The sequence below is a fragment of the Ursus maritimus genome, unplaced genomic scaffold (genome assembly GCF_017311325.1).
Source record: "Ursus maritimus isolate PB19 unplaced genomic scaffold, ASM1731132v1 scaffold_2, whole genome shotgun sequence".
Taxonomy (NCBI): Eukaryota; Metazoa; Chordata; class Mammalia; order Carnivora; family Ursidae; genus Ursus; species Ursus maritimus.
Genome location: NW_024424452.1, coordinates 65,546,530 through 65,571,495, shown reverse-complemented (window position 1 = coordinate 65,571,495; position 24,966 = coordinate 65,546,530). Strand labels below are relative to the sequence as shown.

Genomic DNA, 24,966 nt, shown 5'->3' with positions numbered 1-24,966 from the left:
AAGGGTGGGCATAGTGTAGGAGGGGACTCCAAAGCCCCAGAGACAGAGCGATAGCTTGGCCACTGACTGGATGTTGAGAGTGCGAGATGGGAAGGAGCCACGATATTTTAAAGGCTGCAAGCCAGGGCTGCTGCCGAGATGAGGACGCTGTTATCCGAGAAAGAGAATACAGACAATGGGAGAAGGAGGACTGTGGACAGGAAAATGGAGAGCAGCAGTCACTTGGTTGCGTAGGCTTTCAGATGCTAATGGAACGTCATACATATACAGAGGTCTAGTAGCCGCAAGAAACGTGGGTCTGGTGCTCAAGAGAGCTGTTAGAGCTAAAGGCACAAGGCAGGGGTGTTCAAATGCAGGGAGTGCTTTGGACATGACAGGAGAGACAAACTCCCGGCAACGAGGACAACATGGGTGGAAGGCTGGAACTACTGATTGTGTCGAAGGCTTGTGGAAAACAAGTGAGAAGAGATGGAGAGGAGTAGATAAGAGCAATACAAAAGGGACCCACAGGAGTAAATGTCCGATAAATCAAGGGGGAAGATGACATGTTCTGATAGGACAGCCAATGGCTTCCAAGACGGCAGAGTTGGGAGTCGAACGAAGACGGAGATGAGGTCACTGGGCTTAGTAATCAGGAAGTGACTGGTGCCCATTAAGTGAGCCATTCAGGAGCATGAAGTCAGACTGCAATTCGTTGCAAGGCTGACTGCAGTGCGTTCAGAAGGCTGCAACAGTGCACACTCTTCCCGAAAGGTCTGCCGGTGAAATGGTGGCGAGAAGTCAGTCGTGGAAGTGGACGCTGATCACGTAAAGGCTGCCTGTTGTTTGTTTAAACAAGGATAACAGCTGGAGATCGGCTGAGGGGGGAGACAGCAGGGAGGGAAGGACCGAAGATACAAGCAGATGTGAGGACAAATGGCTAAGAGATCTCAGTAACTTAGAGAAAGAGATTTCATCTTGGGAAGTAAGAGGGCCAGATAAGCAAGGAAAAATGAGCGGGAGACACGTCTGACGGAGGAGAAGCTGCTGAAGGGGCTCTTGTCAGTTGGCTGCGATGTCAGTAACACAGGTCGGTCACCGAGTGAGGACTAACAGTGGAGTGGGCAAGTACGGAAAGTGGGATTCCTGCCCACCGTACCGAAGGTGGCCACTGCAAAGAAAAGAACTGCTAAGCAGTACTTCTAACCACTGACGGTGACCAGCGTCAGTCTCCTGTGGAATTCGTTCTCCTTTCTTCAGCAACACTTGCTGGGCTGAAAGCAGAGATAGGAAAAAAATGTGTGATTGAGCCTCCACTGGGCACTGGCCACGGGGCTAAATTGGAAAGATAAGAATAAAAGACTTCTAGAGTGTTACTGAAAATAGATGACAATTCCCTCAGTTAGTGGATAGTTTCTCAGAACCTATTACATGCCAAGCAGTACGCAAGATACTAAAGATTTACCAGTGATCAAGATGGGTCAGTTCCTTCCTATCAGAGATTTTAAAGTTTAATGAAAGGGGCGCCTGGGACGTTCAGTCGGTGAAGTGTCTGAGTCTTGATTTTGGCTCAAGGGTCATCTCAGGGTCATGAGCTCGAGTGCCGTGTTGGGCTCTGCGCTGAGCATGGAGCCTGCTTGGGGTTCTCTCTCTTTCCCTCTGCCCCCCCCACTCGCACACACATGTGTGCACACTCTCTAAATAAATAAATAAATGAATGAAAAAAAAGTTTAATGAAAGATAAAAACAAATAAGGAAGAATAATAAAATACTGATGAATGCTGTACATAATGGGGAGTAGTTCTTACCTGGGGGTAATTCAGCACACACAGATACACACACACCCATGCACGCGTGCACACACACGCACATATACACACACATGACCCCACACACCCCCATGCATGCGTGCACACACACACATGCACATATACACACATACACATGCCCCCCACACCCATGCACGCGTGCACACACACATGCACATATACACATTCACACGCCCACACACACCCATGCACGCATGCACACACATGTACATATACACACACACACATGCCCCCCACACACACCCATGCATGCGTGCACACACATGCACATATACACACATACACATGCCCACACACACACACACCCATGCATGTGTGCACACACACGCCCACACACACCCATGCACACATGCACACACATGCACATATACACACATACACATGCCCCCACACACATACACACATGCCCACGCATACACACATGCACATGCACACACGTGCACACACATGCACATGTACACACACATGCACACATGCACACACACCCATGGGAACCCCTGACTATGTATGGAGACATCTCTGGTTGCCAGAACTTGGGGAAGAAGAGGTATGCTACTGGCATCTTGTTAATAAAGGTCAGGGTTACTGCTAAAACTCCTATGATGTGCAGGCAGGACAACCTCTAAAACAAAGAATTCTGTAGTCCAAAATGGACTACATGGCGTAGGCCAAAGCTATCCGACAGGACTCTGCAACGACAGAAATGTTCCACATCGGCACTGCCCAGTACAGCGATCACTAGCTACTAGGAGCGTGGCTAGTGTGTCCACGGAAAACACACAGCAGCTTCAGTGGACTCAGGCACGGCCCCCAAACACAGCAATGAATCAGCAAGAACCTCCAGTGATTCAAAATGCTGGCAAAACCGCCCGATGGTGAAGTGTGAATGAGTACGGTCACTATCATTCGAGGAGTGTGACTTAGCCCCCGGGGATCCAGACCCACTCGTAGCCAAGGATGCTACTCGATACACATGTATTATTTATCATCTGTGCCATGTCTGGATGTTCTCAGCATTTCCCAGGCACGGGGGAGAAGCATTGGTCGGCCGTCATACGTGAACCCATGCGAATGCGTTACGGTTTTCCCAGTGTTCAAAATTATCAGCAAATGAGCAGACGAAGCGTGCAAGTCTCTCCAAGCACTTTCCCACGTGGTACTACAGCCTCTGACTAGTGATGTAACAGGAAGATTTGCAGAGGAAGAAGAATTCTACCAGTAAATCTGTTTCATTTCACAAAGTGAATATTAACAGATTGGTATTCATTTCGTGTGTTCGGAAGAAAGAATTTAGTCACGGAAGAGTAACCACAGAAATACTTGGAAAAGAAAAGAGGGCAGTTACGGCATGCCTTCGTTTTGGTCTTCCGGAACTTGCCTTGGTTTTCTCGAAGTTGGCCTCCTCGGTCACTTGCACGGCCTGCTTCATCTGCTCGTACGCACTGGCTTCTCTTTGCTGCACTTCCGTCAAGCTGCTCCTGACGGAGACCAGCGCAGACATCAAGTCATCCCTTTCCCTGCCAGCACAACGAGAACATGCAAACGAGAAATGGTCAAACGATCGCGTATTCGTCAGCCAGGAAAGGAAAGGCAGCACGTCGTGGAAGAAGAGCCTGGGCGGACCAGCTCAGCACGTCGTAAAGCACGTGAGAGAAAGAACCTCTGTCCCCCCACCCCCCGGCCAAGGGGCAGGCAGAGCGGCCAGAAAGGCTGGGCATTCCTGGCAGGGCTGAAACTGTGAAGGACAATAACCTATTGTGGGGAGGACGGCCCATTTGTGCGCTGCAAAGTAAAGCCCAGAAAAAAGGAAGTTCATTTAAAAATTAGAAGGGGGGGGCTGGGGAAAAAAGGAATAAGACAGAGAAGGTGGGGACTCTACCTCAAAGCAGAAATTAACATGTTCAGGGGCTACTAAGGTCCTGTCTACACTGCCGACTCCCCTCTTGTCTGACCAAATAGGTCCTTTCCTGTCCGTCTTCCTCCACAACCCTCTTTTCCACCGTTCTCTTTCAATTAAAGTCTTTCACCTACTTAGGAACACATTTCTTCTTTCAATGCGTAGGACTGCTGAATCCCTCAACTGCCCTGATCACGCAGAGAACACGCAGGATTTAACAAAATCTCATCCTGCTAGCTTTGATCGCTGCCTGGCCTCACACCCTCGTCAGCAATTCTCAGAAGTCCTCTAAGCTAACTATTTCTTGGGGATAAATGCAACCAGATGCCAGAACATTTTGGTGTGCAAACTAGCAAAGATCCAATCTCATGGGTTAAATAAATCCCATAGAAGATTTTAAGATATTTGGAATTTATCCACTGGATAAAAATGACCAGTAGACCAAAGAGAAAATGAGGTGGGAAACTTTCTATACACAGAAAGCAAAAATAATGTAAGTTGGACAGCTCTGTCTGCTAGTCTACACTTCGTTGAAGAGCTCAAGTTCTAAACTGTGGTTTCAAATTCAGTTCAAGTAACTGCTTGCAGTTTCCTTTTTCTTTTCTTTTTTTTTTCTTTTTTTTTTTTGCCAAGTCCTAAACTACCAGGAAAGAGCCAACTCTGATTTTTTTTTTTAAGTTTAGCAACCTCTAAGGAGAAATAATTTCAAAGGTTATAATCTCTGAGTTTGAGTTGCCTTTAGAATTAACCAGTGACTCGATTTTAAAAAATCTTTTTCTTTTTTAGATTTTATTTATTTGACAGAGAGAGAGCACAAGCCAAGCCAGGGGAGTGGCAGGCAGAGGGAGAGGGAGAAGCAGGACTGAGCCACCCAGGCGCCCCTAAAAAAAAAATCTCTTAAAGATTAAATAATTTAAACTATTCGTGGTATTTGGAAAGCACTCATATTTTAAGAAATATGTAATAACGAACAAAGTTACAATTATTAAGTTTCATAAAAGACATTTTGTTTAAAAAAAAAGAATTGCTTCAATTATCGTAAAATTCATGGGAGCATAGTGATCTTCACTTTAGAATTTCCTGGTGTGTTTTGAATTGAGAAAAATAATTTACTCTTTAATTCTTTTGTTCTAAAGGAAATGAAAAAGGAGTTAATTATTTTGATCAAATATAATCAAACACAATGGTTATGTGAGTTGAAGAATCAAAGCAAGGTTAAATCATTCTCATTAAGTCACAGATTATTTGAAGGCTTAGGGAATTTATATTTATTTGCATTTCAGAAAAGTAACATAAAAGAGGACCAGCTTCACTGAGAACTGCAGTCCAACTAGAACCTAGGACTCTAAAAGAAAATAAAAATTTGCTCTTTAAGGACAGCAAGCCAAAATGGGCATCAGCTCGTCACCTTTCTTACAGTTGTTAAGTCGGACTGAGAAAGCATTCAGTGATGCTCTGATCTTTTTGTGACACCATGCCCTCACTGAAGCCAAGGTTCCAACTAAAAAGAATTAACAGAAAAGCTCAGTGTTGATAGTATGCTGACAGATTACGACAGGGCCAAAATCGAACAAATCTGCTGCTTACAGGACACTTAACGCTTAATATACTTGATCTGTTTTCAGTACGTCCTCTTGCCGAGGAGTTTGCCACGTTAGCAGATACTCAGGGCAATAAAGGACAAAAGGCGGAACAAACGAGTAGTGACTCTGCTAGAGGAGGCATCAAAAAAGGTAAAGTAAAACTCCTCCCAGGTCTAATATCTTAGGATCTAGGTTTAAAAAGTCACAAGGCTATTTAGAATTAGAGACTAAAAAAGTTTAGTTGTTCTGGTTCAAAAACTTTTCAGACTATCAGCTCATCAAGTTTCAGACGACAGACAATCATCAAAGATAAACACCCCCAAATACTGATGTCTTGCTAAGCTCATCGTCATTCGACAGTGAGCCCATGAAATGATGATACTAAACATCTGTACGGCCACTGGACTGACACGCTCCCAATTTTCTGGAAAAGAAATGTAGCACATGCTCTAAGGCGGCCCTCAGACCACCTGGGAAGCTCCAGAGAGATCCCTACATTGCACACACACTGGCGGGTAGAGGAAGCCATCTTGATAATTTAGGGTTATCCCCTCAGTCGCTGCATTTTTTTGTTTTGCTTTGTTTCAACTCGGTCAGCCCATATCCAAATAGCAAGCACTTGAAACAGACCCAGCTCTGGGCATGTCAGCCCTGTCCTCAACACGAGGTCTTGCTTCCAGTCGCATTCCTAGGTCACCTCCTTGACTTAGCTCCGCTTCTCCAGCCCCGGCCCCGCGCTACTCCGCTTTGTCTAGCCCTCAGGAGCAGCCAATCCCAGCCACCCAGGAGAGCTACCCAGGCAGCTGCAGGCCTGCTCCAGGGCTCCCAGTCCACAGGCCCCGCCCAGAGCCAGGCCCGAGCGCGCTTCTCCCAGTGGGAAGCTGTAAAAATACAGAGGACCTACCAATGGGAGTGTGAGGTGGCAGTTCGCCAAATTACCATCTGCAACGGCCAAAGGTCTGCGAGTGCTTCAAGAACACCATGGAAGGGTGAAGTACTTCAAAACTTAAAATGAGATGCATTTGTAATTACATACAGGCGTCTATTTTTAACATTATCAAATCATCAATTTCCTTAAATATAACTAAGACAAGATTTAGTGCTTCAAGAACACCATGGAAGGGTCATCAAGGAGTTTTTCGAGGCAGAGCAAGCAACACAGCATCAATGCCGCCACATTCCACGACCAAAATGATCCGCGGAAGAGCACCTAACGCACAAGTCGCGGCACGGGCCCCGGGTGCGAGTTCCGGGATGAGCCCTCTGACGAGTGTGCAGTACTGAAGGAATTAGTGCAACAATCGGAGCAACAAGGACTGAGAAAGTCCCTGAATAACCTGGGTCGGATGTTCAAAATAAGGAAAAGGCAGAGGCGGTCTGATACAGATGCATGAGCTTCATCTTGAAAGACAGGGTGCCTAAGAAATGCCTGAAATTCCTCAGTTATTCCACAGTGAGTAGCAGTTTCAGGCATCATTTAGCACCATTAGTATTATTCCTTCTTTTAAAAGCAAGTCTGGAAGGCTGACTACAGCATTTCCTTGTTCCTCATTTCTGGGAAGTTCCTGCCGTAGTCTTTCAAAGCCAACTACACACCACATTGCCAAGACCCACTCAAAATTCACAAGGGGACTGAAGTCCCAGGATAGTACAACAGTAATCAGTTCTCCTTCTGAAACTTCTCCAAGGCACTAGGAGCTACAGAAAAGGATCTAATACAGAGCAGTTCCATCCTGATGATCCTTTGAAGGTGTTTTGATCATTATGCAAGAAAGAGAAGTTACGCTGCTCTTACTTACCTCAAGGCATAATGAGGCCTGAGTGAAAGGCAGGTCAGAAACACTATGAGGACTTCAAATCAACTTTTGAAATGTATCCAACGTCATCAACAGTTGTTAAGTATACTCTCCAAAAAGTCCTTATGGTCCTAACACAACGCCACAAACATCCTAGTGGTCTGTCTCCAGGTCATGCCTGATCCTGTCCTTTTCCAGTGATTGAGTCACTCCTGTCATATATCTTACACATTCTGTGCTAAAAGTTCAACAAAGGAACTGCCAGCCCATGTCACAATGCCACGTTTCAAGAATCAAGGAGATTCTCTGCATTCATCATATTTGGGATATAATTTTTAAAATTCCATCTTAGAGTCCTGCAGGAAAGTCTGTGATCCAGCTCACTGAGGGTCCAGGCTTCTAATTATGCAGAAAACTAGAAATCCAGACCTAAAAAGTGCTGGCCACTCTTCCAAGGCAGCATAACACTCCATATTCAGCATTCTGCATTAATAAGTTGAAAGAAGCTAAACACCAGCTGAGGCCAAAGGAATCCTATAGACAAAGGTTTCACTGATAGTAAAAGCAGGAGCCTTCCACTGTGCTCTGTTAGGAAAGCAGAACGCGAGCTCATGATATGCTGACAAAGCAGAAAATCGAACGTCTACTAGACATTTATTTTAAAAGGCAAAGAGGTAAAATGTAGGACAGAGACAAAGGAATATATAACTAAGGAAGAATTTAATTTCTAACTGACTGCCAACCTTGAAATCAATGTAAACATTGTAGCTTCCTCTTAAGATATTTTTCTCATGACCTACAAGGATACTATGAAAGGCGATAGGGGAAAAAAACCCTGTCTTTTATTTGTTGGGTTATGCTGGACCACTTAGTTAAACTCTGCCTCTCTTCATCTGTGTGACTTTGAATATGCTTTTTGCCCTTTTTAAATGAATTTTTCATTACATTTTCCTTGTAAATGTAATTACCAACACAGTTAGGGGGTAATCCTGTTAAATTTTGGGTGCTCATCCTTTCAAACCTTTTTCTATGTCTATGTAGGAACCTGGAGAAAAAACATAGTACTTGATTGGGTATGGACTTTTTTAAAAACTAAAAATACAAATGAGTTTCATTTCACACGTGTTTTTCATCTTTATTTTCTTCCTTCAACAATATATTGTGGAGCTTAATCCTCCATCGGTACATGTGGACCTACCTCACTCTTTTCTTCTTTCACTGTGCATAACATATTTTATCTAAACCTTCGAAGGACATTTAGGCTGTTCACACCTAAAAGAAACACTTCCTGTTTTCCTCCACAATTTCTGTACTCACAACACTTCTGACACCTGATGTGCGCATTTTCCACACCAACCAATTCTCTAAGTCTCAGCTGATACTAACTCAATGGGGACATTAATTTCCCGGAGTCAGCGCAGACCCCACAAGTTAGGGCTCAGTTCCGTAAGACTGTCCCCCACTTTAGGTGCCCACCACAAGTCACCTGTACTTCTGAACAACTGGCCATTAAGTCAGGGGTTCTTGTGACCCCTTCCCCAGCCTTGATAATCTGCTACGACAGCTCACAGAACTCAGGAAAGTGCTTTACTTACTGCTCCCCAACTACTATACAGGATGCAACTCACACACGGCTAAAGGGAAGAGACACACAGAGCAGCGTGTGGGCAGCAGCATGGAGCTTCCGTGCCCTCTCTGGGCCCGCCACCCTCCCGGCACCTGGGTATGTTCACTAACCCAGAAGCCCTCCAAATTCCATTGTTTAGGGTTTTTAAGGAGGTTCTACAGGCATGATTGATAAAATCATTAGCCATTGGTGATTGAACTCAATCTCCAGTCCCTGCCCACTCTCCAGGGGCTGAAAGTTCTAATCCTCTAATCACAGGGATGGTTCCCCTGGCAACCAGCCCCCCGCCCCCCTTAGTGGGTTTCCAAAAGTCATCTCATCAACGTAAACTCAGTTGTAAGAATAACAGAAGATGTCCCTTTCACCTTGACGTTCCAGAGCTATTCCAGCAGGGGACAGAAACCAAATATAACAACCGATGTTCCTATTGTTCTTATCATTTAGGACATTTCAGGAGGGATTTTAGGAGCTCTGTCCCAGGAACTAGAGATGAAGACCAAAATATGTATTTCTTATCATAGCAAATTATCACAACACCAACTACAAATAATGCTGCAAAAGCATTCCCTAGAATGGCCCCATCGTGCACGTACATAGGTTCTTTCGGGTAGATTCTGAAACACGTAATACACACTTTATTAATGGATAATGCTAAATTACCCTACAAAGTAGTATCGACTTACAGTTCTCACCAGCAGTATGTGAAAGTACTAGCTCATTCACGGCCTCCCAAGTTCTTGTCATTATCAACCTCATTAATTTTCACCAATTTGAGGGGTTGGTTTTTTGAAAATCTGTATTTCCCTGAATAATAACAGAGTGAATACCTTCTCGGGTATTGACATCTTCCTATTTAATTGCTCACCGATTCTTATTCTTTATCCACATTGCAACTGGGCAGTTTGTCCTTTGTGTTTGTTTCAAAGGACGTTCTTTAGATTGTGTACCAATTTTTTGTTATGTAACATGCAAATATTTTCTCCAGTCTTTTAATTTCAATTTGTATCATTACATCCATAAGAAGTTTATTTTTAATGAAGTTAAATGTATAATTTTTTTCCTTTATGGCATTCATTTTCCATACCAGTTCAGGACTTGACCTATCCAAAAGCCATAAAGATAATTTTCTATTAATGCTCTTATAGACTGAATTATATCTGGGTCTTTAAACCATCTTGAATTTGTTTTTGTGAAGTATGGCTCTATTTTTTTTTTTCAAATGTAAACAGGCAAATTTTTAATTTCTCTGAGCCCCAGTTTCCTAGCCGCAAAATGGGGGTAATAATATTTACCTTGCAAATGTTTACTAAGGTTAAAAAAGATTATGTTTTTAAACTGCCTGGCACAGTTCTTGGTATATAATAAATGTTTGCCATATGGCAGTTGGATCTGAAAATATATTTAATATATACTTTAAAATTTTATAGTTATGTGAAATATAAGAATAATTTAATAATATATTTAATTAATACAATATTTAACAAAAAGCAGGACCATCAGCTCAGATCATAAAACTACCAGTTGGTTCTTACTGGAGAAATTCAGTTTCTATATAACAACCAATAGGTTAGTTATTTATGGAAACCATGGCTACCAGACATTTTGATTGCTTTTGGAGTAAGAGAGGTACAGAGGAGTCTTAATACTTATAGAGCATTTATTATTTGGTAGGAACTTTTTTAAGCACTGCACAGGTATTCTTTCAAAGAACCCTCAAAATAATGCTAGTAGGTACTTTTATCTCCATCTTAAATATGGGGAAATTGAGTCACAAGAGGTTCAGTAACTTTCGTGGGGTTACACAGGCAGGTGGTAGCAGAACGAGAATATGAATCTAGGCAGTTCGTGCTCTTGCCACAAGGCTAAGTGCCCCAGGAAAATCCCAACACATAGTATTATTCCCCCAAACACGAGAAGTCCAGAATCAGAGAAGTGATTCGTCCAAAGGTTAAAACACTGGGGTAAAATTGGTCTGACTTTAACGACCAAGTCTTTCCATTCTTCACACCAGTTCCAACTGGAGGAACTCTGACTGCCAAAATGCCTTGCCCTATGAACAGCAAACACTCACTGAGTGTCTACCGCAGGCCAGGTCCTCTGCCGGAAGCCAGGGATATAGAAATAAACACATCCCAGGTATCACCTCCAAGTATACACAATATATTATCAAATCATAGAAGAAAGGAGCCTAAGGCGGTTGAGGACAAGACGGATGAGGTTGGCAAGAGAATACTTCTTGGGGGTGGTGATGTCTGCGCTATTTAAACGAGCCCAAACAGCATAGAGAAGAGTAGGGGCCACAGGAGAACACACACTATAGATCACCACTGGATGGTGTATTAAATAACAATTCTCAAATGCCACAGGATAACCTTTTCACAGGAAAAGGCTTCCCTGGAACAGTGATGATGGGGCAAAAAGAATGTACACAGAGAACTGTAGTATCTCAGCCTAGATGAAAACCTGACTGCGTGAAAGCTCACTTGGAACTTGTCCTTAGTTGATCTTCAAATACTGGTAGTGGCTATAAGGGTCCTTCTTCCGATGCACTCGCAATGTTCCTCACAGCAGGCACATGATGAAGACATGATAAAAATTCACTCTACCTGAACTTCTGCTGGGAAATCCAAGAGTTGGCAAAATCAAAAGAATTCCTCTCAGGGGCCCTGGGGTGGCTCAGTTCGTTAAGCATCTGCCTTCTGGAATCGAGCCCCACATGGGGCTCCCTGCTCAGCGGGAAGTCTACTTCTTCCTCTCCCTCTGCACCCCCATGCTCATTGTTCTCTCTCTCAAATAAATAAATAAGAAATATTTTAAAAAAGAATTCTGCTCAAACTCAGTTTTGTTACAAATAGTTCTGGATTTGCAATTATAGACTCATAGACATGAACAGAATTGTAAAGGTTATCTACTTCAATTCCCTCACGTCAAGATGAGACCAAGGCCAAGAGAAGTAAAATTACTGTTCCAATGACCTGGTCACACACAGCTGCCAGAACCCACCTAGAACAAGAAACAGGTCTTCAAGAAAGCTCCAGTGAAATAAAATAAAATCCATTTATTTGAAGCTCAGCATCAATCCCACGTGAGACAGCATGGGGGTGAAAGAACACACCGCTCCTGTAAAGACGCGATTTTGCACGTTGCGAAGCCTCCATGTAGATAGAGAAGCGTACTTACTTAGTCAGTCTTTCAATGGTCTGCATGTGAACATTGTTATGGGTCTGGGAGAGAACAGCTTCGTGCTGAGCACATTTCAAACAAAGGCCACCAACACGGTTAGACATATTAGCAAGAAGAGACTCTTTAAGCTTTAGCCGCTCTTTAAGATCCTCACAATTCTTCTGATATTCAGCTAGGTCTTTCCTGAAAAGAAGGGGAAAAAAGTTCTAGCAAATGACCAGACACACCACTGTCCCCTCTATCATTCCAGAGACAACTGCTACTATCATTTCTGGGTACTTACCTTAGGAGGAGCTCTGTTTACAATACCTAATTAAGTCGTACTGCAACCCTGAAACGTGAGGTTACCCTAATTGACACTTTGAGTAAAATGAGAGCTGCATATATTAAATAATTAGCCCAAGTTCTTGTAAGATTTTAACACAGATTAGTCTGCCTCTTCATATCAGCTCTGTTTTCAAAGGATACGTCTCCATTATACTACCCACCGATCAAAAATAAAACACACATCCTAAGTCAAGGCAACATAACACAACATCCTTGAATTGAGGGAAATACCCGATTCCAAGTGTTAACCCTTAATATGTATAGAGTACCTTAGAAGCTCATGAGTCATTTATTGCTGCCCATTCTTCTTCAGGGGGAAAAAAAACTTTAAAGAACTATCTAACCACAAAGTTCTGTAAGAACTATTTCAAAAGAAAGTAGGCTACTCTCTTCTTCTAGAAAGAAGTTATATAGAATCCATCGGTCATAAAGATTTATAAGTAGCAGCTATTAGCTGGAAATATGCAATCTGTTAAAGAAAAGGCTGAGGAAGTGTCTCTGTGTGTGTGTGTGTGTGTGTGTTTACTTTGTTTTACTATATGAAACAGTCCCTGGATGAAGTTCTTCAGGCTGACTTTTTAAGGATAAAATGACCAGTGTATGGATTGCATTCCTGCCCCCAGCCCTTCCCAGTAAAACTTTGGTAAAGTCAACTGGGACAATGGAGCTTGCACAGACATTCCTTTCCAACTGTATATTATATATATCTAAAAAACTTCTGTCTCATTGTTCGTGTATAGAAATGCAACTGATTTCTGAGCACTGATTTTGTATTCCACCACATTACTGAATTGCTCTATAACATCTAGTAGTTTGGGGGTGGAGTCTTTGGGTTTTCCATATAGAGTATCATGTCATCTACGAAGAGAGACAGTTTGACTTCTTCTTTGCTGATTTGAATACCTTTTATCCCTTTTTGTGGTCTGATTGCTGTTGCAAGAACTTCTAGTACTATATTGAATAATAATGGTGAGAGTGGGTATCCTTGTCACGTTCCTGATCTTAAGGGAAAGGCTTTCAGCTTTTCCCCATTGAGAATGATAGTCACTGTAGGCTTTTCATAGATGGTTTTTATGAAATTGAGGAATGTACCCTCTATCCCTACACTCTGAAGTGTTTGGGGATCCCTCTTACATTGTTGGTGGGAATGCAAGTTGGTACAGCCACTTTGGAAAACAGTGTGGAGGTCCCTTAAAAAGTTAAAAATTGAGCTACCCTATGATCCAGCAATTGCACTACTGGGTATTTACCCCAAAGATACAGACGTAGTGAAGAGAGGGGCCATATGCACCCCAATGTTCATAGCAGCATTGTTCACAATAGCTAAATTGTGGAAGGAACCGAGATGCCCTTCAACAGATGACTGGATTAAGAAGATGTGGTCCATATGTACAATGGAATATTACTCAGCCATCAGAAAGAATGATTATACAACATTTGCAGCAACATGGACAGGACTGGACGAGATTATGCTAAGTGAAATAAGTCAAGCAGAGAAAGACAATTATCATATGGTTTCACTCATTTATGGAACATAAGAAATAGCAGGAAGATCAGTAGAAGAAAGGGAAGAAGGAAGGGGGGTAAACAGAAGGGGGAACGAACCATGAGAGACTATGGACTCTGGGAAACAAACTGAGGGCTTCAGAGAGGAGGGGGTGGGGGAATGGGATAGGCTGGTGATGCGTAGTAAGGAGGGCACGTATTGCATGGTGCACTGGGTGTTATACACAAGCAATGAATCATGGAATTTTACAGCAAAAACTAGGGATGTACTGTATGGTGACTAATATAACATAATAAAAAATTATATAAAAAAACCAAAACAAACAAAAAAAAAACCTTTCTAGCTTACAAAAGAGAAAATAGCCCTTAAATACATGGACTACTGAAAGCAGGCACTTTATCTCCACCTCAGTCAACTGTGTTGTCAGTTTCCGCTACACTCAGGGAGCTACAGCTATGCTAACTCGCTATCACAGAAGAGAGGCCGTGAACCAAGACACCGGGCTGTCACACACTACCTCCACTCTGGGATGTGGGGGCTTTCAGCAGCCTTGAGCAGGTGGGAAAGATCTGCAGGCAATCTAAGTGTTAAAAAAGCTAATCTAATGAAAAAGGAGCCATTTTTGCCCTATGCCTGAGATAATATCTCCAACATGGTAAGTTTTCTGTTTAAATATTGTATAGAAAAAGTCTGACTTTCAAATGCTTTGTAAAAAGAACTTGGGAAGCACATTCCAAAATCAAAGGGTCTCCATTACTATTTCTGTCAGTTTCAAATTCAAAACACTCAGGTAGATTTGATTACTTGAAGTGCCAAAAAAATTAAAAAGAAATAGATACCAGAAAGCTAGAGTTTCTGAGAATGGTGGTTTTATCTCTTTCTTGAAGAAAATGCCTCTTTAAATAATCTTAAGGTATACTAAAGGGAAAAGAAAGAAACAGAAGGTGCAGGGAACAAAGTCTAGTTCATTGCAAAGCGGTATTTTAATGTAATTAAAGATGGCACATTTGACTTATGAATGTGACAAAATAATTTAAAAAATGAAGAATCAGGGTGCCTGGGTGGCTCAGTCAGTTAAGCATCTGACTCTTGACTCTGGCTCAGGTCATGATCTCAGGGTTGCGGGATTGAGGCCCACGCCCAGCTCCACACTCAGCGTGGAGTCTGCTTAAGATCCTCTCTTTCCCTCTGCCCCTCCTCCCCCACTGTGCTCTCTTTCTCTCTCTCTCAAAAAAAAAAAAAAAAAACAAATAAAACTGAAGAATCAAAACACAACAGAAATAAAAATATAACAAAGACAGATAAAAAGCAAGAGAGCAAAAAATAGACCATTTTTTTTAAACATTAGGTCTTCACGAAAAAATAAAAGTCTCTATAGAAATCCTAACACTAGGGGCGCCTGGGTGGCACAGCAGTTAATTGTCTGCCTTCGGCTCAGGGCGTGCTCCCAGCGTTATGGGATCAAGCCCCGCATCAGGCTCCTCCGCTATGAGCCTGCTTCCTCTCCCACTCCCCCTGCTTGTGTTCCCTCTCTCGCTGGCTGTCTCTATCTGTGTTAAATAAATAAATAAAATCTTTAAAAAAAAAAAAAGAAATCCTAAAACTAATCTGGCTAAGCTGTAAAGTGCATAAGAGCGTATTAAAAAATGAATGATAATGTGCATGAAAGCTATGAGTTCTGGTTCTGGGTATTACACTGCTTATGTCTCCAAACAATACATGGCCTGAAGATTTTGAAATTTTATTGTAAATTAGACTTAGTAAAATTATAAAAAGTATTTTAGTTTGTTTGATCAAAAAATATTTCACTGCTACTATTTAAAATCAGCTTTAACATCCCAAAAATCAATTCCTGGTATCCTGGTAACTCAGAGTGCATAATAAATCACTAATGGTTAATCTATAATAAATAGATTTTATTGGGACTTCTAAAAAACATGTCCAAAAGCACATGAAAACTTATTGTGTATACAGAAGTCCCCTCCTCCTATCCACAGTTCCACTTTCCTGAGCTGAGATGTGAGTGACGCAAGGTCAACCGAGGTCCAGAAGCAGATGACCCTCCTCCTGACAGACCATCTTCGGAAGGTCGGTGGCAGCCTGACAGTATGTCACATGTTGAACATCATTCCCCTCACTCCATTTCATCACACAGACATTTTAGATCTCCCATCATCTCAAGAAGGAGGATGAGTACAGGGCAATAAGATATTTTGAGAAACCACATTCTCATAACTCTTATTACAGTATACTGTTATAACTATTCTATTGTATTATTAGTTACTGTTGTTAATCTCTTACTAAATTAAGCTTTATCATAGGTATGTACATACATGAAAAAACAATATATATAAGGTTCAGTACTATCCAGAGTTCCAGGGCATCCACTGAGGGTCTTGGACTGTATCCCCCATGGAGAAGGGGAGACTAATATACTCATATTCATAATATACAGAAAAATACTCCAACTATTATTGTTATAATTTTAAATATTAGATTAAAATACCTATAAAGAAGAAAAATACTTGCTTATAATTTGAAAACTAGAATTTTTTAGTATTTTATTTTAAAAGCATAATTTCTATCAGAGCAGCTCATGATTCTTACTTCTATGAGAAAACAAATATTTCATAACCGATGAAGGAATAAAATTTATAATTTAGCTTACAGTTCTTTGAATTGGGACTTCACAATTTTATGCCCCACTTCCTTTAATAACCTGAGGATATTTCTTACACTGAACATAAAATGTCAACAAGTAATTCTTGAATTGAGTAAAACTAGCATGTCAGCAAACATTCAAATACATTTTAAGATCATTATGCTTTTGCTCAAATTTTTAAATGGACGATGATACTTTACCTCAAAAACTTCAGTTGAGATTCCAGGATCTCACCCTTTTCTTCATAAGTAAGTTTTAGCCTCTCCTTTGGAAAAGAAAACAAAAAGTGTACATTTTCTCCATGCCCAGTGCTTTATCAGGAAGTTTTAATTATTGATATTAAACTCAACTTTTATCCTTTTACCCAAGAGGAAAAATAATGTGTCCTCTCAAGAAGCACTTTCCCTAGTTCACCCAAACTTTTGTACTTTTTTTTTTGAGTGTATACCCACAAAGAACTACAGAGTCATAAAATGGTTATTACTGCCCCTGCCCCCACCAATTTTCTTCAAAAATGCATACATTAGATCTTACTTTTAAAAGTGTGACTCTGGGGAAAAAACAATTTTAACCTATAAGGTCCATGATGGCAAGGATCAAATCTTACTAGAATCCCCCACTGTGATTGCTGCATATTGACATACAATACATGAGTGCTGGATGAATGATAAAAGGAAAGGTATAAATCACAATAAATGACAGACCAAACGGATATGCGAGCTACAGGGGACTGCTGGCATCCCACTATTCTTTCATTCAACCAATATTTATTGGGTATCAAAAATGAAAATGCCAATTGACGGGGACAATTTCAATTATATATAATTCACTCCAGGGAGGTATATAGAAGATAAACTGAAATCAGAGATACAGGAACTTGTAATTCAGGTTAAGGGAAATAAAGAAGGGGGCGCCTGGGTGGCTCAGTCGGTTAAGCATCTGCCTTTGGCTCAGGTCATGGTCTCAGGGTCCTGGGATCGAGTCCTGCATCGGGCTCCATGCCCAGCGGGGAGTCAGCTTCTTCCTCTGCCTCTGCCTGCTGCTCCCCCTGTGTGCTCTCTCTCTGTCTAATAAATAAGTAAAAATAAATAAATAAAATAAAATAAAATAAAATAATTTAAAAAAGAGAGAAATAAAGGTGGCTTCCTGGAAGAAGCACTGATACTTAAAGGATTAACTTCCAACACAGCAAAAGGCACAGAGGCTGGAGAAAACAATTCTGCATGTTTGGCGGTAAGTGGATCTGTTTCTACTTACAAATACAATGCTAGATGAAAGAATGGATAGAGATGGCTGAACAGGTGAGAATGGGCTATAAGAAGAGTAAACACACAAGACCTTTACCCAGATAACTCATGTAATCTCCATGTAATAGAGGCATTGGCTACACATTGAAAACTTTATCAGATTTGAATCTCAAGTCACTTTGAAGCGTGGAAAAGGGAAGACCAATGAAGAAGTGCAATGCAACAACAAAGGGAAGAGATAAGCACACAAGTAAGAGTAATCCAACAGTAAGGATAGAAGAGAAACAATGTAGTACGGGGCTATATAAAACCAAAACTGACACAAGTTTATAATTTCATAGATAATAGGGGAGAAAAATACATTAAAAATAATCCTGAGTTTTTGCAATTGAGCCATCAGGTGAATGCTGATGCTAAAATGTTTTTCAGACTGATAAAATAAGGTAAAATGGAATCATAAAAACATTCAACTGATTCAAAAGAAGGCAAGGCGGGGGAGAAAAAAAGTAACAGATAGGGGAAAAAAAGCCAAATAGTAAGATAGTGGACTTAAACCCAAGTATATAAATAATCACATTTAAAAAGCAGATATTATTAGATTGGATAGGAAAGCAAAACTCAGCTGTATGTTATCCACAAGAAACCCACAATAAATATGAAGATACACATGTATTAAAAGTAAAAGGATAAAAAATATACCACACTGACACTACTCAAAAGAAAGTAGGAGTTGGCCAAAATACAAAACCACGTGTTCGCCTCTATATCATCAATGAGGACTTAGAAATGAAAATTTGAAAGTATTTATATCATTTATGATAATATCAAAGATAACTAATCTAGGAATAATTCTACTGAAAGACATGCAAGACCTTTACTCAGAAAATTGTAAAAGATTACTGACAAAAATTAAAGATGATCTAAATAAATAGAGTGATCTGTAAGTTTAAAGGATTAGATGAGGGACGCCTGGGTGGCTCAGTCAGTTAAGCATCTGCCTTCAGCTCAGGTCATGATCTCAGGGTCCTAGGATCCTGTCCCTCATCAGGCTCCTTGCTCAGTGGGGAGTCTGCTTCTCCCTCTGCTGCTCCCCCTGCTTGTGCTCTCTCTGTCCCTCTCACTCTCTCTGACAAATAAATAAATAAGATCTTTAAAAATAAATAAATAAAGATATCTTCTCCCCCAAGTGACTTATAGCTTAAAGACGATCTCAATCAAAGCCTCATAATGGCTTCTGGAACTTGACAAATTAATTCTAAAATGTATTTGGAAATACAAAAGGCCAGACATAAGACACTTTTTTATTTTTTTTTAAGATTTGTTTATTTATTTTACAGAGAGAAAGAGAGAGAGTGGGTGAGCAAGCATAAGTGGGAGAGACATGGGGCTTGATCTCACAACCCTGAGATCACAACCTGAGCCAAAACCACGAGTCAGACATTCAACTGACTGCACCACCCAGGTACCTCCAGAAATAAGATGCTCTTGAGGACAAAGTACGATGTTGGAAGATGTTGTGTGTAGTCCACTAGGTATAGAGTTGTAACAATCAAGAAAGGATGATATTAACACAAAAACCAAACACAGAGACCAGACATATATATACATTTATGACAAAGATACCAGACAAAGGACTGTCTTTTTGACAAATGGTACTTAGATATATATAAATAACCATGTGGGAAAAGAACAAAATATGACGCCTACACAACACATCATAAACAAAATACAGACTGGTAGACTGTGGATTTAAATGTTAAAAGCAAGACTATAAAGCTTCTGGAAAATAATATAAGAGAATATCTTTATGACCTGGGGCAGGGAAACACTTTTGATATAGGATACAGAGAATAGAGGGGAAAAACAGATTACATTAAAATTAAGAAATTTTAGTCATGAAGAAAGAGAAAAGAGAAAGAGAGAAAAAGAGGGAAAGAAAGAAAGAAAACTATCCGGACAATTATAAGGCAAGCCACAGAGTGGGAAAATATATTTACAATAGATATAACCAACAAAGGGTTTATATCCAGAATACATAAAGAAGTTAAAAAAAATGTCAAATAACTCAAAATAATGGGTAGGATGTTTGAACACATAGGAAGACACTGATAAATACATGAAAAGATATTCAATCGCATGAGTAATCAGAGAAATACAAATGAAAATCACAATGAGATAGCAGTACAAGCCCACCAGAAAAACTGACAATATAATGTGTTGGGGGGATATGGAGCAATGGTGTCACTCCTATGCTGCTGAGGGCTGTAAACTGATAAAAACCACCCAAAAAGCTCACCCTAACCACTCAATGTGAACATACACATATCCCAAGACTGGCAATTCCAATCCAAAGTACGCACATAAATGTGTGTCATGAACACCAACAGACATATTAAAGAATGTCCACAGCAGCAATATTCACAATAGCCCCAAACAGGAAACAAGACAAAAATCCATCAATAGTAGAATCAATAAGTGAATTGTAGTATATTTATACAGTAGACCCACCAGTGAAAATGAACAAACTTCTGTCATATGCAACAATGTGCATGAATCTAACAAATGTAAGGTTGAACAAAATAAGCCAGACACAAAAAAATACATACTATGTGGCCCCATTTATACAATGCTTAAAAAAAAAAAAAATAGGCAGGTATCAACTAGTGGCTAGAGATCCTGCTTGGACAATTTTCACAAAAGTCAAGATAGTGATTAGCTCTAAGGGAATGAGGGGCAGTGATTGGGAGGGGGCACAAAGAGGGCTTCTGGGACATGGCAGTGCTACAAATCTTACAGGTGACAATCACATGGGTATTCATTTGAAGATAAATCATTAAGCTGCACAGTTTTGTTTTGCATGCTCTTCTGAATGTATGTTAAATTGGGTCATCAGCAAGTAAAGGAGGTACGTAGTATAGAAACCAAACCCTATGTTGGGCTCCGCACTGAGCAAGGAGCCTGCTTAAGATTCTCTTTCTGCCTCTCCCCTTTCCCCACAACTCATGCACTCTCTCTTAAAAAAAAAAAAAAAAAAAGATGGGAGGTAGTAAAGCATGTATTCTGGTGAGAATAACCCAGTAAAGAGGGAGGAAAGACATAAGAACAAGAGGAGGTAAGTTCAAGAGTGAAACCCTTGGAAACAGTGGGGAAGATTTGGGACATAGGCACACAGATGCAGGGACTGACCTTTGACACACACTAGATACAAATGAATCTGTAACATTATAAACACGACACTGGGAGGAGACATAAGAGAGAAATAAATTCTAATGTGGGTAAAGCAGGAGCAGAAGCATGTGATCAAGGAAGGTGGAATGGGAGGGGGCATCTGAATAAATCCTTGCCGGTAGGTAGAAGGTAAGGAAACATTTTAGGTCAGGAGTTCTGCATAAACCACAGCCAGGAATGCAAAAAGAAACAGAGGGGGGTAATAAGTTTATGGAGTAGTTAAGGAGTGAGTGGTCTGTGTGTCTACAGTAATATTTGAAAGACTGACAGAAAACAGAAAAAAACTATAACACCTAGAGATGTTAATGAGACTGAACTATGATGCAACCTATTTTTCCATGGCACCCTCCATTTACAGTGACATTTTTACATTTCCATCATTATTGATCAATTCTGCCAAGTCAAATTCAATGCAAAGAAAAATTCAAACAAGAAGAGGAAAGGCCTGTTACACAGATCAAAAGACTGGAAAGTATCATTTGATCTGAAAATAAAATTATTTTCGACTTTGGGAAGTGAGGACATTCAAGACCAGCTGTGTAGATGAGGGAATTCAGAAAGCCACAAGCAAGCCCAGGGAAGACACATGCTCAGTCCTGAGAAGACCTTAAGCTTTCACCTCAAGCTGATCTCTAGGCTCAGAGGAAGCCCAGCCACATGGTGAAGGAGTGCCCCAGCAGAGCCAATCTGCAAAGACTGGCAGAGGTGGCTATTCTTCTTTGTTTTTTTTTGTGCAAGTATTTTTTTTTTGGTGGTTTGTTTACTTATTTTAGCTCCTGGCATTCAAGGAAATCTCTGTCAAAATTAGCTGAACATGAGCTAATGAAACAGAGACTTCAGTGATCACACACGACAAGGAATAGTCTACAAAAGTGATTTGGAAAAGTCTCAAAACAAAAGGACAACATAGCGTTCAACAATAAAAGATAAAACCTATGGGGAACTGGGGTATTGGATTTCCAGAGTTACCACAGTATAATAGTTCATTTCAATGTCCACTTTTCAACCAAAAAAAACTCACAAAACATAAAAAGAACCAGGAAAATATGGCCCACTTAGAGGTACAAAATAAATGCAGAAACCACCCTTAAAAAATCTATAGATACATGGGGCACCTACGGTGGCTCAGTCATTAAGCGTCTGCCTTCGGCTCAGGTCATGATCCCAGGGTTCTGGGATCGAGCCCTGCATCTGGTCCCTGCTTACTGGGGAGCCTGTTTCTCTCTCCCCCACTCCCCCTGCTTGTGTTCCTGCTCTTGCTGTCTTTCTCTCTATCAAATAAATAAATAAAAATCTTAAAAAAAAAAATCTAAAGATACTGGGCCTACTAGACAAACATTTTAAAACAATGGTCTTAAATATGCTCAAAGAGCTAAGAGAAAACATGGCCAAAGAACTAAAAGGAATAAGGAAAACAACTGTACACCTCGAACTAATATAACACTCTATGCTTACTGGAATTAAAATTAAATAAAGAAATCAAATTATAAAAGGAACTAAATACAAATCTGGAGCTGAAAAGTACAACAACTGAAATGAAAAATTCCTAAAGGCATAGAAGAGCAGATTTGAGCAGCAGAACAAAGGATCAGCAAACTTGAAATAGAACAGTGAAAATGATTGAGTCTGAGGAGCAGAAAAAGGAAAGAACGAATTACTATATGATCCAACCATTCCCTTTCTGGTTATATGCCCAAGAGAAGAGAAAGTAGGGACGAAAACAGATACTTGTGCATTGATGTTCACGATAGCTTTATTCACAAGAGCCAAAAGGCAGTGAACTAAAAGTTCATGAGCAAATGAATGGATAAACGAAGTGTGGTGTATTACGTAAATGGAATATTACTCACCCTTAAAAAGGCATGATATTTTGATATGTGCTACACCACTGATGAACCTTGAAAACATTATGCTACATGAAACATGCCAGACACAAAAGGACAGGCACCTAGACTAGGCAAATTTATAGAGACGGAAAGTAGAAGAGGTCTCCAGGGTTTGGGAGAAGAGGGGAATGGAAGTTATTATTTCATGGCTATAGAGCTTTTGCTTGGGATGATAAAAATTCTGGAAATGGACAGTGTTGTGCACTGTGATTGTATTTAATGCAAATGAATTATACACTTATGATAGTTAAATGATAGATGTTAAAATGGCAAAAGCGCTAAATTTAATGGTATGTATACCACAATAAAAAAATACGTAAAAAGTAGATGCATAAGAGAAAAGCACCCAAATTCTCACCAGTTCTAGCTTCCATTTCTCAGCCTCACCAGCAGATGGACCTTTGACGGCATCTGCATTGCCCTGGGAGAATCGCCTCTTGGCAGTTTCATCCGCCCCAGAGTCTTCACCTGTTGTCATCCAAGAATTCTGCAGGTTTCCCTAAAATAAAATGTATGAGTAATTACAACTGGCATTTAACTTTAAGACAACATGCATGCTTTACAAATGGAACACTGATTCTCATCTGTGATGAAAGGAATACAAGAGCAGATGCTTCTAAACTACACATCAAGAATGATCTTACATTTTCAGGCTATTAGGGTCATATTCCACAAGTGTTACAAAGTCAGATTCCTACAGCCACAGGCAATAATGTAAATGAGCAAAGAGGGCTGGCAGCTAGTGTTTCAACAAATGAACTTCTCTCTTACTTCTCTGGAGACATATATTCTCAAAACACACAGCCCTCTCTTAGTTTCATTCTCCACCTTTCATAAAGGCATGACAAATAATAATGTTAATACCTGTGGTGTTTACTATGTGCCAGACACTGTTTATGTGTTTCATATATATATTAACTCATTTAATCACTATAACAACCGTATAAGTTTCATTGTTATCTCCATTTTACAGAAGAGGAAATTGGGGTGCCTGGGTGGCTTAGGCAGCTAAGTATCTGACTCTTGATTTTGGCTCAGGGTCGTGAGATCCAGCCCCACATCAGGATCTGGGCTCAGTGGGGAGTCTGTTTGAGATTCTCTCTCTCCCTCTCCCTCTACCCCTCCCCCCTACAGTGTTTGTTCATGCACACACTCTATCTCTAAATTAAATAAATAAATCTTTTTAAAAAAGAGGAAACTGAGTCACACTGAGTAACTTGTAAGAGTCACAGAGGTAGGAAGTAACTAATAAGCAGCAGAGCTAGGATCTGAACCCTGGCAATCTAGTTCCCTAGTCCATGCCCCAAACCACTACACTCTCCTGCCTTTCCAGAAAAATATTTATCTTCAATAAGAAAAATAGTACATGGAGATAAACAGAACTGACATAAAGCCTGGATGTCAGGGACTCACAAAGGAGTGGTAGGGACCATGACAAATGATCTGAAAGTTGCAGCAACTACTCAGTTCCAGGCAAGTGGTGCCATGTGTGAATACAAACTCATATTCAAAAAAATCTTCTGATTTTTTTAAAAAAATAAGCCAGATATCTGGCTTTTCATTTGAAACACTACTAAATACTGGTTCATAGTTCATCAAACAAAACACGCCTATAGACCACATTTGGTGTATACCCCATTGTGTCTGCACCTCCCGTACCTTCTCAACATTCAATGACATATGCAGCCCAAAGAGCTGGGTAATTTGTGTGTACAAGGACTGAAATATTAATCTAATTCAACAAATTATTACTGAACTCTTGCTAAGGGCCAAAGGATATGGTAGTACTCACAAGAGAAGACAGGTCCCAAACACAGAACTGTAGTGTCACATCATGCTAGAATGAGCTACACTGCATTCATCCCAAATAGTATTCTGAGTGCCCATTCCATATTCTTCTGGAAGTTCAGTTTAATGCAAACATTTGTGTATGATACCTCCTATGTTCAGGCACTGTGCTAAGAGCTTGGATGGTAAAAATGAGCAAGACCAACCTTATCCTCAAGACAAACCCCTAAGCAGATAATTTCCATTTAATAAGGTAAGTGCTAGGCCAGAGGTGTGCGTGGGAGACTATGTGAAAATAGAGGAGGGGCACTAAGAACAACCAGAGATTCAAGGAGGGTTTTCTGGGGAAGTGTTGACACTGGTGTGATATCTTGGATGAGAAAGTGAGCTAGATGACAGGAGCATGCCAGGAAGAAAAACATTATGG

The 24,966-nt window shown here is 40.6% G+C and overlaps 1 protein-coding gene across 7 annotated transcripts in view; it reads right to left on the bottom strand.

Moving 5' to 3' along the window:
- SDCCAG8 (SHH signaling and ciliogenesis regulator SDCCAG8) overlaps window positions 1-24,966 on the bottom strand; it is a 226,519-nt gene that overhangs the window by 164,797 nt on the left and 36,756 nt on the right. For all 7 annotated transcript variants that reach the window (XR_005836324.1, XR_005836323.1, XR_005836322.1 and 4 more), the window contains 4 exons: window positions 23,110-23,250; window positions 16,591-16,655; window positions 11,892-12,077; window positions 3,187-3,325 (listed from right to left, as the gene is read on the bottom strand). Coding sequence is in view for 3 of the 7 variants with exons in the window: in XM_008694795.2 (XP_008693017.2) it covers window positions 3,187-3,325; window positions 11,892-12,077; window positions 16,591-16,655; window positions 23,110-23,250 (531 nt within the window). In the remaining 4 variants the exon portion in view is untranslated. The remainder of the gene's footprint in view (window positions 1-3,186; window positions 3,326-11,891; window positions 12,078-16,590; window positions 16,656-23,109; window positions 23,251-24,966) is intronic.